General features: G+C 44.8%; 1 protein-coding gene and 1 long non-coding RNA gene across 7 annotated transcripts in view; both read left to right on the forward strand.

Moving 5' to 3' along the window:
• FGFR3 (fibroblast growth factor receptor 3) overlaps window positions 1–8227 on the forward strand; it is a 56348-nt gene extending 48121 nt beyond the window's left edge. For all 6 annotated transcript variants that reach the window (XM_034064923.1, XM_034064924.1, XM_034064925.1 and 3 more), the window contains exons 13-17: window positions 1352–1474; window positions 2890–2960; window positions 4372–4509; window positions 4966–5071; window positions 5157–8227. In XM_034064923.1, coding sequence (XP_033920814.1) covers window positions 1352–1474; window positions 2890–2960; window positions 4372–4509; window positions 4966–5071; window positions 5157–5321 — 603 coding nt within the window. In that variant the 3' untranslated portion in view covers window positions 5322–8227. The remainder of the gene's footprint in view (window positions 1–1351; window positions 1475–2889; window positions 2961–4371; window positions 4510–4965; window positions 5072–5156) is intronic.
• Window positions 8228–13665: 5438 nt separating this feature from the next.
• Window positions 13666–17879, forward strand: LOC115946411 (uncharacterized). The gene is made up of 3 exons (XR_004080488.2): window positions 13666–13842; window positions 16282–16345; window positions 17501–17879. It is a non-coding gene; the product is annotated as an uncharacterized lncRNA (long non-coding RNA).
• The last annotated feature ends 1487 nt before the right edge of the window (window positions 17880–19366 follow it).

A 19366-nucleotide genomic window follows, 5' to 3' on the forward strand; every position in this document is an offset into this window, starting at 1 on the left:
CCATGCTCTGTGTGTGTGTAGGACAACCTCAGGCAAAGTGTTGGCAGGCTTCTCCCTTCAGAGACCACATTTTTCTGTATGAAGTGTCTTGAGTGTTTTGCTGGAGGCTTCATCCATATGCAGAAGTTCCTATATGCTGGCTGTGTTCATGAATCATGCAGCTGTACAGCCCTTGCTGTGACCTGCAGGCCTGTTTAGTATCCCCAAAATGCATATGAAAGTGTAAGAAACTCAGACCTTGCTGCCTGTCCTCACCTGTTCAAGCTCTGTCACTCCTAGAGGTAGCTGTCTTTCAGATGTGTGATCCTGAGGCTCAGGCAGCAGTGGTCAGGGTGAGCATCATGCCAAGTTGCGAGCTTCCACCATGTCACTGTTACATTAGATAACAGGATCTGCATCCCTTGTCCTTCCTTCTGATCCTTCCCTGATCTTCCCTCTGAGAGCGCTAAAGATGCAGAGCACTCATGAGAAAGTTGAGATACTGGGTGTAGCTCACGTGTTTGTGGCTGTTTCCAGCATATGTAGGCTCAGTAGGAGTGGAGCCAGCATGGATTTGGCTCAATACATGCATATGGCTATGATGCTCCCTGGGGAGCACTTTGCTGGCACTGAGCTGGCTGCTGTGTTGGGATTAGTCTTGCCTTACCTTGACATCAGCAAGTGGAGGATCAGGCTTTGGGTTCACAAAGCTGTGCATCAGCCAGTGTGTCCTCTTTTCTGTAGGCAGGGAGCACAATGGCAAGAACAACTTCAGCTTCAGATGTCAGATGTGTTTGTCCTGTGGCTGCAGTTTAGGGTAGATGGCTCTTGGTGACTTTAAACTCTCTTTTTGCACAGTGCAGGCTAATCTGGCTTCTTCCTCAGCTAACAATTGTGATGTTGCGGATTGGACTAGATGACCTTTAAAGGTCCCTTCCAACCCACATTGTCCTGTGATTCTATGTATTGCGTATGTATTTGAGACACCTTAATTTTAGGACATTATTTCCTTCAAACATCAGCCTGCACTCCTCTTCCTGGAGGAAGCAGGGCAGAAAAGCAGCTTCACATCCCAGTAAGTGCCCACACAAGAGGAGGGTTAGCTTTCTCATCTGTGCATCATCCCCTTTGGAGAGGAAAGGCATGTGGCTGTGTCAGCGCAGAGGCTGCCAATTAGGTGTTGCTAAGAGGTGGCTCCCACCGAGTATGCATGATAGGGCAGTGACACAGAAAGTGAGGAGTGAAGCAGTGCCCACAGCTTTATGAGCTTGGGAGTCAATGAAAACGGCAGCTCATAAACCACACGGTGCTGTTGGTTCCAGGCGCGAGCAGCTAACAAGCCCTTATTTATTGACTTGCTCACCTTTCACAGTGCATTCATCGTGACTTGGCAGCCAGGAACGTGTTAGTAACTGAAGACAATGTGATGAAAATAGCTGATTTTGGCCTCGCTAGAGACGTCCACAATATCGACTATTACAAGAAAACCACCAATGTAAGTATAGAGCTGCCAAGGACATGCAGTTCTCCTTTTGACAGGCAGCTCAGTCATCCCTGCAGCAAGTGACCCTTGTCCCATGTCTACCTTTCTAGGGGGGCGTAGGAGGAAGAAATCTTCTGGTGTCATCACCTAGGAAATGTAGATAGGCTGGTCCCAGCAATATACCCACCATTCATTTTCTTTCTGACAGATGCTGCTGCTGCTAGCAGCTGACTGTGAGGCTTCAGCTCAGGCCAGGAGGCTTTAGGCTAAGAGAAACTGAGTTTTTAACCAAAGGGGAATGGAGCTCTTTCCAGTCTGCTCCATTTCTCTGAGTAAAGGTCCCAAGGAGCCAACTTCTGTCCCACCAGAGTCCTTGACATAGAAATATCACTTTTTGTATACCTGCTGCTGTACCTGAAACTGCAACTACAGCAATTCAGAGATGGCAATGGAAGGCATTTAAGGCATTGCAGAACCTGAGGGCCTTGTGACTGCAAGAGGTCTCACTATCCAGGCAGTCCTACAAAGCTCACCATGTCCATACTGGTCCTTTCCAAAATTGCATCAGAAATCTTTCTTAAGGATTTCTTAATCATAAATCAATGAAAATTGTTGGGAATTTAAATCATAGGTCAGATGGACTTTCCCTGTTTGAGCTGTGTTGGACAGCTGAGAGCATAATCCTTTTTGTGCATTCTGCCTATGTCCCATCTCTAGTTGTCTCCCACAGTGAGACAGTGGGTCAGAAGAGGACAAAGTCCCCCTGCAGCAGAATTATGCCTCAAACACAAAACAGTCCTTTCTGACTCCCTCCAGGGGCCAAGGAAAGCCCCAAAGAATTATGATTAATCTGATCTTTGTCATCTCATATATCTCACATGTGACAAGCCATGTTTATGACCCTATGTAGGATGTTCCCCAGGAAACCTGGGGTCAGGCCTCCTCCTTCAGCCCCCAGCAGGATCAGGATTTGTTTCTTAAGAGGTTATGGCCCTCGCCTTCAGTGTTGGAAATTTCCCTTCAAGTACAGCCCAAGCCAGGTTCAGACTAGGAGTCAACTGCTTCTTCCAGCCAAAGAGATGGAAAGTGTTGTCTGAAGCTCTGCTGCAGAGCTCACCGCACTTATGAGCAATGGATGCTATTCCCATGCAAAGATTTAGATGCGCTGATACATTAAACCTGCCCTGGCAGTGAAATACAGTCCTCCACAGAAAGCATTTACTGCACAGATCATCAGCGAAGATCCAGGGATCAAATGCTCTAATCTGTTTATATGTGGCCACTCCTGCTTTGCCCAGTGACCGGGAAGGCAGATGTGGCTGTTAATGAAAATGTTTCAAACTGGATTAGAAAAGAAGATTCAGATGGTGCCGTTGTGGCTGGGGGAATATGCTGATGGGATGTTCCCATTGTCTTCCTAATTACAGGGTCGGCTGCCTGTGAAATGGATGGCTCCAGAAGCTTTGTTTGACCGGGTCTATACTCACCAGAGCGATGTGTAAGCATACCCTGACTTTAAAAGGAAAATAATTAAATGACCAGGAAATCAACAGCTATAGTACCTTAAAGACAAAGCACTGCTAAGCATGAGCAGGGCTTCTTCACTGCTGGGGTGCCTGGGGATGCAAAAGCAAATGACTCGATTGCAAGCTGCAGCTTTGCACACGTGGTTTTATTTTACTGTTATCTAGCTGCTTTCATCCGAGTAACTCTAGTGAGCTGCTGAAAAATTGTTGGAAGGGAAGCAGGTATTTCTAGTCATTTATAGATGAGGTGACTCCTCCTCAGTCAAAAACTGTGCAGAAAGCAAGCTCCATGCAGAAAAATTGCCCTTGGCTTCCTGCACGCTTTGCCCCCAGACAGTTGCATTTCAGCTGAGTATGTGGGATGAGCTGGAAACATTCTGTCTGCTGTTAGTAGAGTTGATCAGAGACTATTCAACAGATACATTCTTGGATTAATTTTGCTGCTTCATTTATTTCCTTTATTTTTCCTAATCCTATCTTGTCCGTTTTAGTGCCTCTGCACGGTAAGCAAACAGCAGAGCCTGCCTCATGTGTAAATCAGTGTCACGTCTGAGTTTCACGAGGGCTGAACTAGCTCGGCATGCACACCGGCTTTTTTATTTCAACATGTGGTTGATAATGGCATTTCTGCAGTAATTCACTGCCTGCTCCCCAAAGCTCACCGCTTGCAATTGGACAAATGAATCTATTTCTGTATTTTTTCACATACTTTGGCTTTCATTGATCTTAAATCATAGTTTCCGTGCTTAGGTAATGCTGCAACGGGCATGACACATAAATCAAAGCTAGAGAACAGGAGAGCGAGCGTGCGGGAAAGCGAAACAGGGACAGATAATCCTTGTTTTTAAAACGAAAAAGAAGAAGGCAAAAGATGTATTTGAAAAAGAGGACTTTTACCCAGAGCGCAGCTGCAGGGCTGGAGTGTGTAACATTAGTGCTTGTTGGGGTATTTTTCTGCCGGCTTGGCCACTGAAATGAGTGTTGTAACAAGCAAGTTTTGGTATCAGCTTGCACAATTAGTGGCCTGTGGTTCCAAGCCTGCAATTCAGTGAAGCCGTGCATGAATAATTTGATTTGTTCCATTCAGTGGAGCTGGTGGAAGACCTAACAAAGAGCTGTGGGTGATAGATGGGCTGTCACCTATCTGATTAAATGCTCATTTCAATTTCAGACTTGGTGCCTGGGATTTCTTTGCTATTGAGTTGGATCAGCAGAGATCTCCAAGTAACTAGTAAAAATGGCCTAGGCAATTAGTCATGCTATTGATGACTCTGTTAGCTATGCATGGCTGCACAGAAATAAAGCCAAGTAGGGGGGGGAGGGGATATGGGAGGGCTTGGAAAAAACCTCATTGAATTTTAAAGATCTTTCTTTGGTTTCCAGCTGGTCTTTTGGTGTGCTACTATGGGAGATCTTCACTTTGGGAGGGTCTCCATACCCGGGAATTCCCGTTGAAGAACTTTTCAAACTCTTGAAGGAAGGCCATCGGATGGACAAACCTGCAAACTGCACCCATGATTTGTGAGTGTGTGATGGGGCTGATGTCCTTACCCCTTCCCTCTGTGGCCAAATACCACCCGAGGATGTGGTTGGGGCTGTTGGGGTAATCCCCACTGTGAGATTATGCAGCTGTCTCCAGATAGGCTTACCCATCCCTACTCCTTTCAGCTCAGCCCATGACTGCTGAGCCATATAACGTGCCTGCCCTGGTTTGGTAGATGGTGGTTGGGGTTGCATCTCTGGCATGTCACTTTAGGACAGGCCTTTCTGCTTTGAGAGCATGGACACGCATGAGTTGATCAGTGATAAGGAGCATGACTCCACAAAACCTTTCTCCTCTTCTACCCAACTGGCCATGCACCAAGATCTCCATGGCTGAAGTTGCATTGGCCATAGCTGTTCTCTCAAGCGAATTGGGGGTGATTGGGTGCCACTTAGCCCCACCATGGGTGATGTCCCCTTTGCCTTCTCATACAGGTATATGATCATGCGGGAGTGCTGGCACGCCGTCCCCTCGCAGCGGCCAACCTTCAAGCAGTTGGTGGAAGACCTGGACAGGGTCCTCACTGTGACATCCACCGATGTGAGTGTGATGGGGTGGGCACAGGGAGGGGTTGCTTAGTCCCCACTGTGGGCACCCAGCACTGATGGGTCTGTTGCCCTGGCAGGAATATCTGGACCTCTCGGTGCCCTTCGAGCAGTACTCACCAGCTGGCCAGGACACCCACAGCACGTGCTCCTCGGGGGATGACTCAGTCTTTGCACATGACTTGCTGCCTGATGAGCCCTGCCTGCCCAAGCACCCCCCTTGCAACGGCGTCATCCGGACGTGAGGAACCCATCCTGGGCAGAGATGGATGGATGGACGGGCGGGCAGCATGCCTATGGAGACAGGAATGTGGGGTGCCAAGGATGAAGGATCTTCCAGTGGAACTGCATGGTGGTGCTCAGAGATGTGTGTTGTTGTCGAGATGTTCAGGGTAGAAAAAGAAATATAATTAACTTTTTTTTGGTTTCTTTTGTTTTTTTCCCATTTGGCTGTATAAAGAGTCAAGAAGCACTGTTTGGCCTGAAGGAACTAATCTCTTGCCAAGATGATTTTTCATATCTGAGATTTTTTTTGGGGGTTGTTTTTCATTTTGGGGTTGTTTTGTTTTGTACTAAGGAGAATGTTGAAGCTGGAGGGGCACTGACCTCCCAGCCTCCGCGCTTGCGTTTCGAGTGCCAGAGTAGCCGTACTGTGCCTGCAATACGAAGAAGAGGAAAGAAAATCTTCCTTTTTTTTAATAAGAAAGAAAAAACACAAATTAAAAAAAAAAGAAGTGTAAAGAATGTAGAAATTCTTCGCTTATGCAATCTGTACATGAACCTTTTTGGTGGAGCTGAAAAGCCACGTTGCCTGCAGGGATTCATATATTTATAAAAATATCTATATTTTTGTTGTCGTCGTTTTTATAGCTTCATGATCGTTCTGCCCAGCTACATAGAAGGAATCCTTTTTGGGAAGAAGAAGAGGAAAAAAAGATAATTAAGTAAAATGTAAATCATCATGGAGAAAGGAAAAAAAAGAACATAGAAAGAGACGGTCAAGTCACCTGAATGGCAGTGCTTTGGCCGTGCCACCAGCCCTTGCACTGGGCTGGGAGCAATGGGGCCATGCCGAGGTTGGAGCAGACCCCAGGGATGGGCACCTCAAGCCACATCTTGACCTTTGAGAACAACCGCTCTGGGGAGAAAAAGCTTGCTTTGGGGGTTTGTGCATCTTTGCTTGCCAAGGGTGAGTGGGCACTCCTCCATCCACCCCTCGACACCAGCGGTTTGGCTCCATCTACGTGCAGTGACTCGGAGAAAGAAGTTACGGGTACCTGTAGGCAAGAGCCTTTAACTTATATCAAAAAGGTTTATTCCAGAGAATCTCTGTATATATCTATAAATATATCCTGTATATATATAAATAAATATATTAAAAAAAAGAATGTATAATACTAATGCGACATAAAGCAGTACTGAGAGAGTCTCAAAATAAGAGCATTGCAATCTAGGATATACTGATCTGGGCAAAAAGAAAAGATTTTTTGTGTTTGTTTGTTTTATATCTTCACAGTTTTGTTTTAAAAATTGTACCTTAACATGTATATTTGTAAAGAAGTTATTTATAGACATTAACATTATCTGTTCATGGGTTTAAATAGCATAGCGTTACTGTAAACTTTAAAGTTCACCGAGCTTAAGGGTGGGGTTTTCTTTAACTTATTAAAAAATGGAGAAAAAATATATTAATCAAGTTTTTCTTTTTGTGTTTATGGGAAATATTGAAAGAGTGTATAGGTGTACAGTCCTTTAACAAAGTACATTTAATGTATAAATATATATATATTGTATTCATTAAAAAGCAAAATATTAGTTTATCCTGGATTGCAGTGAGCAAAGGTAAGTTTATTTTTCAATACATCACCAGTGGTTAAAACCAAACAAATAGCAGCAGAGAGATGATTTTTTACCTATTTCAGAAAAACAGAGCCAAGAATTCTTCCATCAGTTTAACCACTGTGCATTAAGGGGGCGGAGGGTGTTTATTTTTCTATTTTCAAATGAAGGTATTCTTTGTGGTCAATTTAATAACTGGTGTGCAGCAAAACACACTGTTGATTTTGGATGATGCAGGGTAGCTTTTTTCCCCCCTTTTGCCAGTACCGTTGTATTTTGGGCTTCAGAAATGCCATGCGAGCAAAATAGCAAGAAGAGCGACAGTGTTTGCAGGAGAGGTGCAGCGACTGTGTGTTTCTGTTGTATCTAATGCACTGGAAAATGCCAGTGATGCCCCGTTTTCTGTGTTTAAAATGCTGTGCTGGTTTTGTTCCTCAACATCAGATAGCTGTTTAAAAGCACAGATGTGAACTAGGGAATTTTAGCATGGATCAAGCTGACAAGGGGAAAGATTTGGGCTGGGGTTATTTTTATGAGTGGGCTTTTTTTTGTCCAGAAGACTTCACTACCACAAAGAGGCAAGGAAAATCGCATCCTGAATTCATCCTTTCCATTCTCCTCTGGTGCATATTGCATATCAATGTTTCAGAATAACAGGATGGCAGCATCTCATTTTAAAGTTATTTTGTTTTTCTTAGAGCCACAAAATCCTTATCCTAAAAGAAATAATTTATAGTTTTGAGGTTACTTCAGTGGAAGGTTGAGAAGGTAGATTTCTATAGAGTTTTGTTTTGTTCTGTTGGATTAAAAGAATTTTTTGGTATTTTCTTACAAATGTCTGCTAATTGTGTACATTCCAAGTACTGGAAGCGTTGAGTTTTCCTGTACTGAGAAAAGAAAATGTACAAAACTGTGCATGATTTCAAATGTTACTAGATATTATAAATATATATATAATTTATTGAGTTTTTACAAGATGTATCTGTTGTAGACTTGTTGACTTTAACATTTCTTATTCAATGCTTATATAGTTTTATAGCCTGGACTATTATCTTTAAAAGCTTAAAAATTAAAATTTCCAATTTTGTTACATTTTATACTGTCGATGTTCCAATCCACAGGTTTGCATTAGCGTGATCTTTTCGATGAGCAATTCTTATTCAGTTTATTTTAATACTGTATTTCTGTGCCTGACAGCTGCAGCTGTCCGAGGTGTGAGATGAACACTAAATAAAACTATCCTGCTTTTGTTAACATGGCAAACTTACTTTTACAAAGAAACAAAAAGAAATAAACTAGTTGTTAAATTTGGGGCTTTATTCCCTGTTGTGAGGGTCCTTTGCAAAGCCGAGTCTCCTCGGCTCTGGGATTTGTAGTGCCAGGAGGGTTTATTTTTTACACTGCTGCTTTGTGACTCCTGGTCAGCACAGGTTTTATATTCATAATAAATTTATAACAATTTTGGTTTAAGGGCCGTATTCTTTATTTGGGGGTGTGTGTATTTATAGCCACACGAGCCATTGTGCGCATGTGGGCATAGAGGAGTCTCGTACAGGATTGAGCGTGTAGCAGTAGCACAAGGGTAGGAGTTGCTCAGTAAACCTTGTGGATTTCTCCCAGTGTGATGGTGGTGGTGCTCATGTTGCATTCAGCCCTGCAGATGCTGGTGGAGATGGAAGGGGCACAAGAGACCACCACTAGGAAAAAGAAGTTGGGTGGCATTGGAGCAGGCACCTGGTGCTTGGTGGGGTGGGCACAAGGGACTTCACCCAGCCTTGCTCCCAGAGGAGCCCATGTTTGGCTTTGGTTTTGGGGGATAGGAAACATCAGACCGATCCTACGAGCACGTCCATATAATGTTAACAGATTCCTACAAGTGATCCTGTTGAACTGCATCCCAGATACTCCAATCTTGCATTCAAGTTTATCTAGCTTCATATAGCCTACCTATAGTAGCAGTCATCTGTAGTTTTAAGTAGCTGGGCATGGGAGTGCATGCATCTGAGCAGGTTACATCTGCAGCCCTGGGACTGGTGCCACCACTATTGCATCCTAGCAGAAAATAGAATTATATGGGGTTTTAGGTAATTTATTTGCCACTGTAAGAAAAAAATCAGTCTGTTTTTTCTTTATTACATACTATTAGGATGCACTTCGTTGTGTGAGAAGTCTTGCTGCCTGGAATGAGTTGTTTCCATGCTTTCAGGACACACTTCGATGGCCAGCCCTAAACCCTGGCCAGCAGGAGCGGCATGGGCCAGAGACCAATCCCTTGCCATTCAGGGCTGCAGTCAGAGCACAGCTAAATGGCCTTCTGATGGTTCATGTGGAAACAGCTCCATCACAGCAGGGAGGTGAGGTTGTGCAACTTTCGCCACCAGGACTTGAAAAGTAGGAGGGCAGATCACTCTGCACTTAGCTTTCATGTGTAGCATACCCGTGCTTCACAGCTACCCCAAAAAGTCCTCTGAGCACACAGAGAGCACAGAACTCACAAAAAGCCATGTCTCTGTCCTGGCGCAGTGGCTGACCCATGCATGGAGCTGGTGTGATGTTTGCTTTCCCTCTTGGGTTTCATGATGTCATTCTTCCTCCACTGGCCTTCACCCGCAGCACTGTTTGCTTGTGGGTTAGGGAGGAGGGGGTGGTACTTTACTTTAAGTGCTCTACAATAGAGCCAGTTCTTAGCTGAGGATGAATATTTGGCTGCGGAATGTGATGTGCATTGAGCAACGTGCAAACCCATCTCAAGAAACATCTGCGGAGCTGCTCGGTTGGGCTGCATGAAGGAGTGTACATCCCACTGCAGCTCATCCTGCAGTGGCCACAGCCTTCCACCCGAACTGTCTGCCCTTTCCACATGAAAGAGGTCTTTCTCAAAGCAAAACAAATGTTTTCTTTCCTCTGTTGGTGACTACACAAATAGGGCCTCACACTGGACACTGTGACCTGTTCCATAGCAATATTCAAACAAATTACTAAAACCCTGATTTATTCCCATTGGTTATGGCTCCATGGTGAGACAGGGAGGATTTGGCAAAAGGAAGAGAAGTCTGAGGCTCTGTGGATGTCAGTGATAGATGGCAACTAGAACTAAAATAGCAAAGTTTCCTGGAGGTGATACCATTCAAAACTTGAAGGAGGTGTCTCCTGCTGGTGAACTCCTCTGAGCAAGTGCATCCTTCGCAGAGGCTTCATAACCTGCACATAGGGAGTCTGGAGTCATTGCTTGTGTTGACAAGAAAATGGAATATAAAAGGGGACCAATGGATCTGCTCAAAACCACAGAGCTACTAACAACAGGACATAAGGGAATGTCCGGAGGACATGCCAGGAGCTGAAGAGCTTTCTAAGGCTTCTTGACCCAGGACCATAGGCTCACCAGGAGACACTTATTGTACCCTCTTCTTCCTCCACTTTGTCAGCCATGTTAGCTCTGATTTATTTTCTCTGTTTCATCACCATCATTTTGTTTTTCACAAGCAGCATCTCAGGTGTAGGCAACATGTCAAGCAGGAGCATTGTGCCCTGCTCCTAAGATTATTATCTAAAACCAGGAAAAAAATCCATGTCCTACCATGTGGTAATACAATTGGCTCTTAGCCCTGCAGGATCATATGTGCCCACATGCACCACTGTATGATCAGCTCCCCTGGCTAGTCCCCACCAAAGACCAGCCCATAACCATTGTACCTGTCCCAGGTCCTTTTGAGGGGCAGCATGCAGAAGCAGGGAATGGGACAAGAAAGTATGAAAGAAGAAAGATACCTGAACAAACGTGCAAGTGGGATTGGCCCAGAAATTATTTTGTTAAAGGCCAAAATCTGTGTGCATCACCCACCAAGCATGACTTGCTCTAGGTTCCTCACTAGTTCAAGAAAAAGTGCCATCAGGGAGGATGCACCCCAGTGGGAGAGGAGAAGAGGAAGAATGGACAGAGTCAGGTGCATTTTCTAGTCAAGTGCTACATTCAAATAAGCATTGGGCACAAACCCAAGCAGCAAAAGCAAGGGGAAGTATGGCACCCATAGACCATTAGGTATCCCCACTCCCTGGCACTGGGGTGCACTCCCTATGCCTTTGGCTGGAAAATCAGGCAGCACAAACTAAAACCAACACTGGGCAGAATAAGGTAACACCATGGATAGTCATACATGGCCTCTTTGGTGATTACACACCCTGTCTAGCCCCTGTCACTGGCAATCAGCTAAACACCACACAGACTCACCTCTAGTGCTGCCTCACCTTCCTCTGCATGCTCTCGAGGCACGTTAGAGTGGCAGGGGTGGAAGGTGGTGTGACTGCCTTACATCAAAGGTAGGTGCCTTACATCTCAGGTAGGCATTGCATTTGGATTCAGTCTACCCTGAGCCAAAGTCAACATGGATGTTAGAATAATCAGAGACTTCCAGATGTTAGAGACTGTAATAAAGAGCAGGTTGCAAGGAGGGGTGGTGAAACTTGTTCCCTTTTGATTCATACTGACAAAACCTCTTAATAGAAGATCATGACCTGAAGTATTAATGGCAGAAAATCAAGGCTGAGAAAAGCAATACAAAACATAGCACATCCCCTGAAGACTCTGACAAACTGGTAGAACTGGGCAAAAAAAAACCCAAACAAATTCCTACAAGCCCTCACTGAGCTGCCTCAAGGAACTATCTGCTTTGGAGAGTAACTTAGCAAACACAAGACGATCACAGACTGCACAGATGTAGCCCAGTGCTCTTTGGAGAAGTGCTGTTGTGCACTCCTGCCGTGCTCATACACATTGGAAACAGCCTGGACAAACAGGATCCAGTCAGCAGCTCCCCAGGAGCCAACACACTGGCTCTATGAGGTAGTTCTGGTCCTACCAAAAAAGCCCAAGAGAAATCATTCCATGTCTCTCCTGGGTAGCACCACAGGTGTTCTGTGTTTCCCACTATAACCCATAACTTGGCCAGGAAACGACTCTTTGCACTGACCTTCCATCAGACACTTCCCTAGCCGGCTCACACGGCAGAAAACACATTTATCAGTGAATGCTGATTTTTCCAGTTCCATCAGCAATATGGAGGAGGCACCAAATACAATTTTCTGCCATGGTAAGAATTTGATAGACTTCGCAGAAGTTGCTTTTAGCAGACCCTGGAATTAAACCTGCTGTAGTGGTACTGGCAGGTAACCTGGTAATGTCTTCTTATTACAGGAGATAGAGATCTGCTTTCATAGTCTTGTGGCTTCCCTGCAATGTTCAACTCCCTCAGCCACTTCTGTCCTGCAGATGATGACAGACCCACTGGTGATGGTGCTTGAGGCCATTCTGGAGGAACAAACTCAGTGAGCACTGCTAGGGACTCATTGCACACCTCCATTACAGGGTCCTAACACAATCATCTGTGTGAAGTGACACGGGAACATGCACTCAAGTGCTGAATTACATGGATGATGCCCTCCACACCTTCACTGTGCACCACTGTGAAGGCTGAAGAGCTGGACAGGATCAGCTCTTGAATGTGTGTAATTGATTCATCTTGGCCAGTGCCTTCAGAGGACTCTCAGTTCTCTGCCAATCTGAAGTTTTTGCCTAAAGCAGTCTCCTAGGGATGCCTTCTCTTCTTTGATGTCAGTGAGGAGTTTGGCTTGTCTTAGCAGACAGCAGTCTGACCTTCATTGCATACTGCCTGGTCAAGCCAAGGCAACTACAGCAGAACATTAACTACGTGACCATGGACCTTGAGCCCTTAGGAAACTGCTGAATAGGCACTGCTGAACACGTCAGCAGAAAGCCACTGAGATGTTTGGCTGGTGAGGGCAGTACGGAAACCAAGGAGAAGAGCAGAGATGGGCACATGGATGGCAGAAGCTGAGTCACCTTTGTAAGAGGAGGGAAAGGACCAAGATGCCAGATGGTTTCCTAAGAAAGATGCAATATCTTTCCAGGTACTCATGAGTTCACACACTGGGAATGTGATGCTGTCAGAAAAAGGCACTCATTTACAACCTGCACGTGAGATTTCAAAGTCATGGCAGTCTGAATGTCATCTCAGAGCTCTTGCTGTACAAGTTACTCAGATTTCTGGTGGTTATCCTTCCTTGGACAGAAACCATGCAGCCAACTCCAACCTACACAAGAGATGCAGGAGGCAAATGTTAGGACTGACTGATCTGGGCATTGTAAACCATGTTTGTGGAAACGCCCTCGTCAGTATGCACATTCCTACCTAATGCTTCTGTTGGAGGTTTATGGCTTGCACATGAAAAACTTCTGCAAATACCTCCCAAAGTCATTTATGGTCAGACTTTTGGGAAACACCAGGAAAATCCAAAATCAGACCATCTTCATGAGACACTGCAGAGTCTCCCTCTTCAAAAAAGCCATTCCACACGGAATAACCTTCATGGCCTCAGCCTGGGGTGTATAAACACCAACTGATAATAAAACTAATGAAAAACATCTGTGAAGCAGCCCTTCACAAAGTACCCAAGGAGAAGCTCATACCCCAACAGAAGAATGACAGACATGCTTGAAAATCAGGTAATGACTTTACAAGTATTATCACCTTCCAAATAGCCCAGGAGAGAGGAGACACTGTGATATACCCCTGATGGCCAGGGGCTTTCAACTGGCAAGGCAACCACCGAGGTCTGGAATCACCATACTTGGCTTCTGACCAGCACAGTGACTACTAGATGAAAAATGCAGATAAAAGCAGCACACATGGTAAGGCTGATGCTAAACAAACACCAAGATCCAGACAGGGGTGCAGGTCCCAGGCTGCAGGTGAGGAAGGCAAAGGGGCTTCCAGCTCTCCTTGTACTGGCAGAGCAAAGGTGTTTATGGTGGGTGAAAGGACCTCCTCTAACCCGATAATAGCAAAAACCTGGTGTTTCTGCTAAGATCATCTGTGGAGAGGGCAGGCCAAGGTACCTGGAGTGTGCCAGGTGAGCATCATTCCTCTTTCTTACAATGCTTTTTTTCTGCTAATTAACAAATATGTTGTTACTAATACATAGTTATATCTATATACTTACTAGTTACAATTTCAGCATACAAAGAGTTCTGCTGTTAGATATTCTGGGAAAATGGATGTTTTTCATATTGCTTACCAGTTTCATTGATGCTTACTACTAAGGTCATAGCTCTGCCTTAACCATCTGTCTTAGATGGGCTGAAAAAGCCCTGGAGACACCTCATCCACCCCTAATCTATGCCCTCTTTAACTAGCTCATGATGCGATTTTTCACCTGAAGGTTGTCGAGCACAGGAGGTACGTGCACACTGGCACCACATTTTGGTTTAGTTTTAGTCCAGATTAATATTTATTTGTGAGGATCACATTTTTTCCTCTTTAAAGAACAAACAGGAGTTAAGAAACCAGAGCCAGTGGGAGCCTTTGGATACCAAGCCCATTCCACGCAGAGCTCCACTCTCTGAGAGTGGTTTTAATGACATTTTCAGGAATTAGGTTTGCAAAAGCAAAGCTGTTATTGGACATTCAGAACACAGAAAGGTAAGTGCTGTATTCATTACAACATTACAGTGCTATGCTGGCACAGAAATAGTCCTGACTTTTCCATCAGCCTTGGACTTAAATATAGAATTTAAGAAATTTTTACAAGGTAGAGAAAGGGCAAGAAATTATTGGCAAAAGGGGCGGTTCTGAGGTTACAGAATCCAAAATAATCTTGGTTGGCTGACCTAAAGCTAGGTAGTTTTTCTGAATGCACCACAACCCTCATGTAGGTGATGCTAACTCGTATTTGCCTTGCCCAAAATCAATGTATCACAGGGATTTCATGAACAGGGAAGAACGTAAGAGCAGTATGGGCCCAAGAAGAGTGGGCAGCTCTCCAAAAGGGAGACACTCATCCTCATCATTAAAGTCAATCTTAAGAAACTGCGTAAAAGGCCATTATTTTAGTTGTTAGGTAAAATCTCCAGCAAAGCCAAGGGAGGATAGCCTGTGTGGGAGGGAAGTAAGGCCTCTGTGCATGTGTGAGCGTGTAGGACAGGGCAAAAAAACTGTTGTTTATGCAACATTAAAGTTGGGAAATGAAGCAGTCAAGCAATGCAGCGTTAGGGTTGAGTACTCAGCTGTAATGCTGCATCCCAATACTTAGCTGTCAGCAATGGTGGTTTTGCACACGGCTATGGCTCCGTGCAACAGGAAAGATTGTGGAATATGCTGTAGTTGGGGTTGTTCAGTGACAAGTCAACCTGTGATTACCCTGCAAGGGGAGGGCAAAGGCAATGCTTTAATTTGAGTCCTCACTACCCCTATGGCCCCATGCTTTGTCCTTGAACTCCAGGTCTTTATGAGCTGTGCCTTGGTACAGGGGTCATTTCACACTCAGCAGCAGAGAATTATACCTAAAATTAGACTGTCACTTCGGCTGACCACAAAGTGTTTCAGTCTGGATGCCAGCACTCAAATAAGAGGCTAAAACTGTCATCACTGATTTTAGCTCCTGCCTGCTCTGCAGATGGGCACTGGGGAGCAGTGTGTCCCTCTCTGTGCAGCCCCACACACAGCACAGGACATGGGCAGACTGTGCTATTCAGGATCTCCTAGGGAAGCTGCATCAGTGCCACAGTACCTGCTTTTTCTTTATTCACTCAGTAACTAGCTTTTTTGTGGTTCTTGGTCTCGAATGCTCCTCATAGCTCTCACATATCAAGCCAATTGCCCCTTCCTTCAAGTGCAGGAACACCTGAAATAGTGCTACAGATATTCCTTTAGAAAGTCCACATCATCTCTCATGATTCAGCTATGCAGGACAGCCAGGGCAAACACAGTCCTACGGATTATGATGAGAGCTTTTGTCTCCCTTTGAGAAATAAGAATCTGTGACCACAAAGGGACAGATCTTCCACGTCCCTGTGCCACTGTGCCATTCAAACCTTCCAGCCTATTTTGCATATAATTCCAAATGATCAAATCTAAAGCTGATCTGACCTTTGTTTCTTTTTCTTCCTCAATGTCTGAATAATTCGTTTGGCTCAGAAAGCGGATTTAATGATCATTTCACACAACCGCTAATTACAGCGACTGTAACCCAATACTTAATTCCAGCCTCAAAGGAGCCAATGGTTCACATTAAATATCAGATGAGGCGAAACATCTCAATTTAGTCTGGTGATTCGTTTGTCAGATTTCTGTGCAGAATGCACGCATGAGCAAGATACAACCAAGACAGAGGAAATCAGATATCACCAACCTCTCACTAACACTCAAGGAGCGTAACCCACGCCATTCGTCTTCGGTGCTTTTGAAGTGCAGGCACTGATGAAAGAGATTTTGGGTGGGACATAACGTTCAGAGAGTGGGAAGCAGAAGGGAAATGCATTATTAACCATCAATCTATTTTCACTTCTTAAAGGTGCTGGAGCAAGAAAGATTTGTACATTGAGTACAGCAAGATCAATGCAAGCTCAAGAAACAGGGTGAGTTGGTGGCAAGTCTTCCATGAACACAGAGGTAGACAGGGTTCAGTGACAAGTGGGGGCACAAAAGGGTTTCTCCACATCCCTGTGGAATCTTTTAGGATGGTGCCAAAGCTGCCGAACTTGACAGATGAGTTTCTACAGTTAATCACCAGAGTTCACACACACTGAAGTTAAGGTGCATGTTTTCAGAAGGGCTGAGAGCACAAGCTCCCAATACAGTGCAAATTAAAGCAATAGCATCATAAATTAGCTGATCATACATGCAACATATTGCAGCAGTAACCCTAAGAATCCGGGCATGAGGACCACCCTGGCATGCAGCAGAGGATTGACTTGTCTTGGCCTGAATGATGTGGCAGAGGTATTTTATACTTATTGACCACTCCCTTACCAAATACAGGGTTTACAAGCCAAAAACATGGCATTTCACTATTGCCAACTGAGACAAGGAGGCACAAAAACACAAAATGTAATCAGTTCTAAGTAATGTTAAGTTTGATGGCTTTGCAATGGAAAGTAACTGTGGTGCCTGAGGGTAGTTGACATAGTTTCAGGTCCTTAGGACCTTAGTACAAAAGGTGTAAGACAAGCAGAATAGAAAAACAGGACCTGGGGATGGGGAGGTATCTGGGACTAGCAGATGCCCAGGATGGGCACACTTTAACTGATAAGTAGAAGGACAGGATGATTGCTATGCTGGTGGTGTTAATAAACCCATTAAGCTGGTGTAAACATCTACTGGGGCTGATGTCCAGGATGGGAGCAGTTAAAGTAACTGGTAAGTAGAAGGACAGGATGATTCCTATGTCTGTAATGTTAATTAAGCTGGTCATGAAGATTGTTAGGAAAAGTAAACGACCCTGAAAGACCACCATCACATTTTTGTATGCATGCAGGAAACTTTCTGGAAAATGATGTAATATATCCAGTGACCATAGAGGGATGGCCGGTATAGCAATATGGGGACACAGGTTAGGAGGAGCTGTCCCTCGTGTCTCCCAGCGCCATAATAAAGTATACCTGCTTGTCAACTTAAAACTCTGCTGGCGAGTTTGTTCCTGGAGTTTTCTCTGAACCACAACTAAGACGTGGATTTAGCTGGCTCATCTTCAAATGCCCAGGTTTGAAACTCCCCACCTTTCCTTTTTACAGGCATTTTTCTACCTGACATTAAACCTCATCACTCTGTGCTCGAGGGAGACTGCAAACTAGACACAGATTATCCCATGTACAGCCATCCCAGTCAGCTTCTTCAGAGGGAAACCCGCACAGGCAGCGTTTCAAGGGTCCAGGCACATCCCAGCAGTTATTTTTCCTGCAGTCCTGCTGCATCTGTGGCTCTTACACTGGAGTACACCTAACGCATCCAGCTGCCCCGGAGCCAGGGCTTTACCTCTGTGCATTCACCATAAAACCCTGTTGTTCTGTGGGAACATCTGCTCGTTTGTGCTCCACCCAAACACCCCACACATTCTTCAGCAATCTCTTTTTCTACAGGTCTGGCTGCTTTTTGCCAGCAGCAATGTACACGCTTGACATGTAAGAAGTATTTAACAGGAGGGGAAGAGCGTTCCTCTTAAATTCTTCTCTCTGAGGGATGAAAAGGAGCAAACGAGCACTGATGCACTTTAGGAGCCCTGCTTGCAGAAGGGGGTTCACTGAGTTAGATAAGGTGAAATACTTTCCATTTCCTCCCATAATGTGTTTCAAAAAGTACCTATGGTCACTATTGGACTAACACTTGGACCAGGTCACTAATGGACTCAGTGCCCAAACGGCTGTACAGCACCATGTGAATCCATGCTCAATGAGAGACCAGGGAATGGATTTCCAACCTGTGTTTCTAACTTGGCTTCTGTGAAACGTTGCCCCTAGGACAACTCTCCTCAACTCCCCCATGATGATCCATTCCTGACACCAAAGGATTTGCATGGAAAAGGAAGTGTCCTGCTCTGGTGGGCATGGAAAACAGCCCTGTGCTGTGCCAGACAAATGCAGGGCATGGGGTTTATAGCAGTTTTCTATACTAACAGACCCCCAGATTTCTAATTCCAGCCCAAAGAAGCAGGATAATTACTACTTTTCAGTCTAAGTCACCAGTCATAGCTCATTTTATTTGACCTCTCACTGTTTAATTTGGAGGGTACTTTCCAATGGCCATTTACAGCCTTTCTTCCCAACTACAAAATCTAAACATCATTTGGTATCACAACCCCAGCCTCTGAGGTTCCAAAGAAAGGATGTGAAGGTGTCAGTTACCAACTCTGATTTTCACTTGTATTTAAGGTAAAATAGATACATTTTTTCCTCAAAAAGGCAATCTTCAGACATGAAAAAAAACCTAAAAGTCTTGCAACTCTAGTTACTGGTTCAGTTTTGACTGCACTTCCCCCCTTGCCTTCATTCTGACACTGATGCTGCTTGGAGTAGAATAGCTTTTTATATGCATGGTGGTGACTGGCCACTAAAACCCCTGTGACAGGTAGTATTTCAATCACACCTGTGTTTCACTTGATCTTCAGCCATTTAAAAGCAAGTGAGTAATATTCTAACACTCTGTGGGTAGCTGGGCTGGATCTGTTGCTCTAACTTCTGCTCTCAAGTGACCCAGCACTCTTCTTTAGAGTTTCATTTTGAGTTTGTAGTTTCTGTGTTTTTCTCATAGGGATGCAGTGTCTGAGCAGATACAGGCAGAAAGCCTTTCCTGGGCTTCTTGGGTTAATCTTACTATTAATTATATGTAAGTATCAGTGAGATTTAAGACTGAGATCTCATGGCATTGGGCAGTGCACAGTGGCTGCTCTGGCATGGGCTGAGGTGGAAAGCCAGGTTGCAGACAGCACCAAAGAAAGTCAAGCAGTGAGGATAAGCCCTCCAGGACCCAAAAGCCCTGACTTCCACACCTCTCTGGATACATCTCTGCAAACCTCTTAGTCCTTCTCAGAGTTATCCAACTGGTCCCAGTGTTAAGGAAAAAGGGTTGTTTAAGGAGCTGGTTTTCATTGCAAGCCAGCTGGT

The sequence above is a fragment of the Melopsittacus undulatus genome, chromosome 7, assembly GCF_012275295.1.
Source record: "Melopsittacus undulatus isolate bMelUnd1 chromosome 7, bMelUnd1.mat.Z, whole genome shotgun sequence".
NCBI classification, from domain to species: domain Eukaryota; kingdom Metazoa; phylum Chordata; class Aves; order Psittaciformes; family Psittaculidae; genus Melopsittacus; species Melopsittacus undulatus.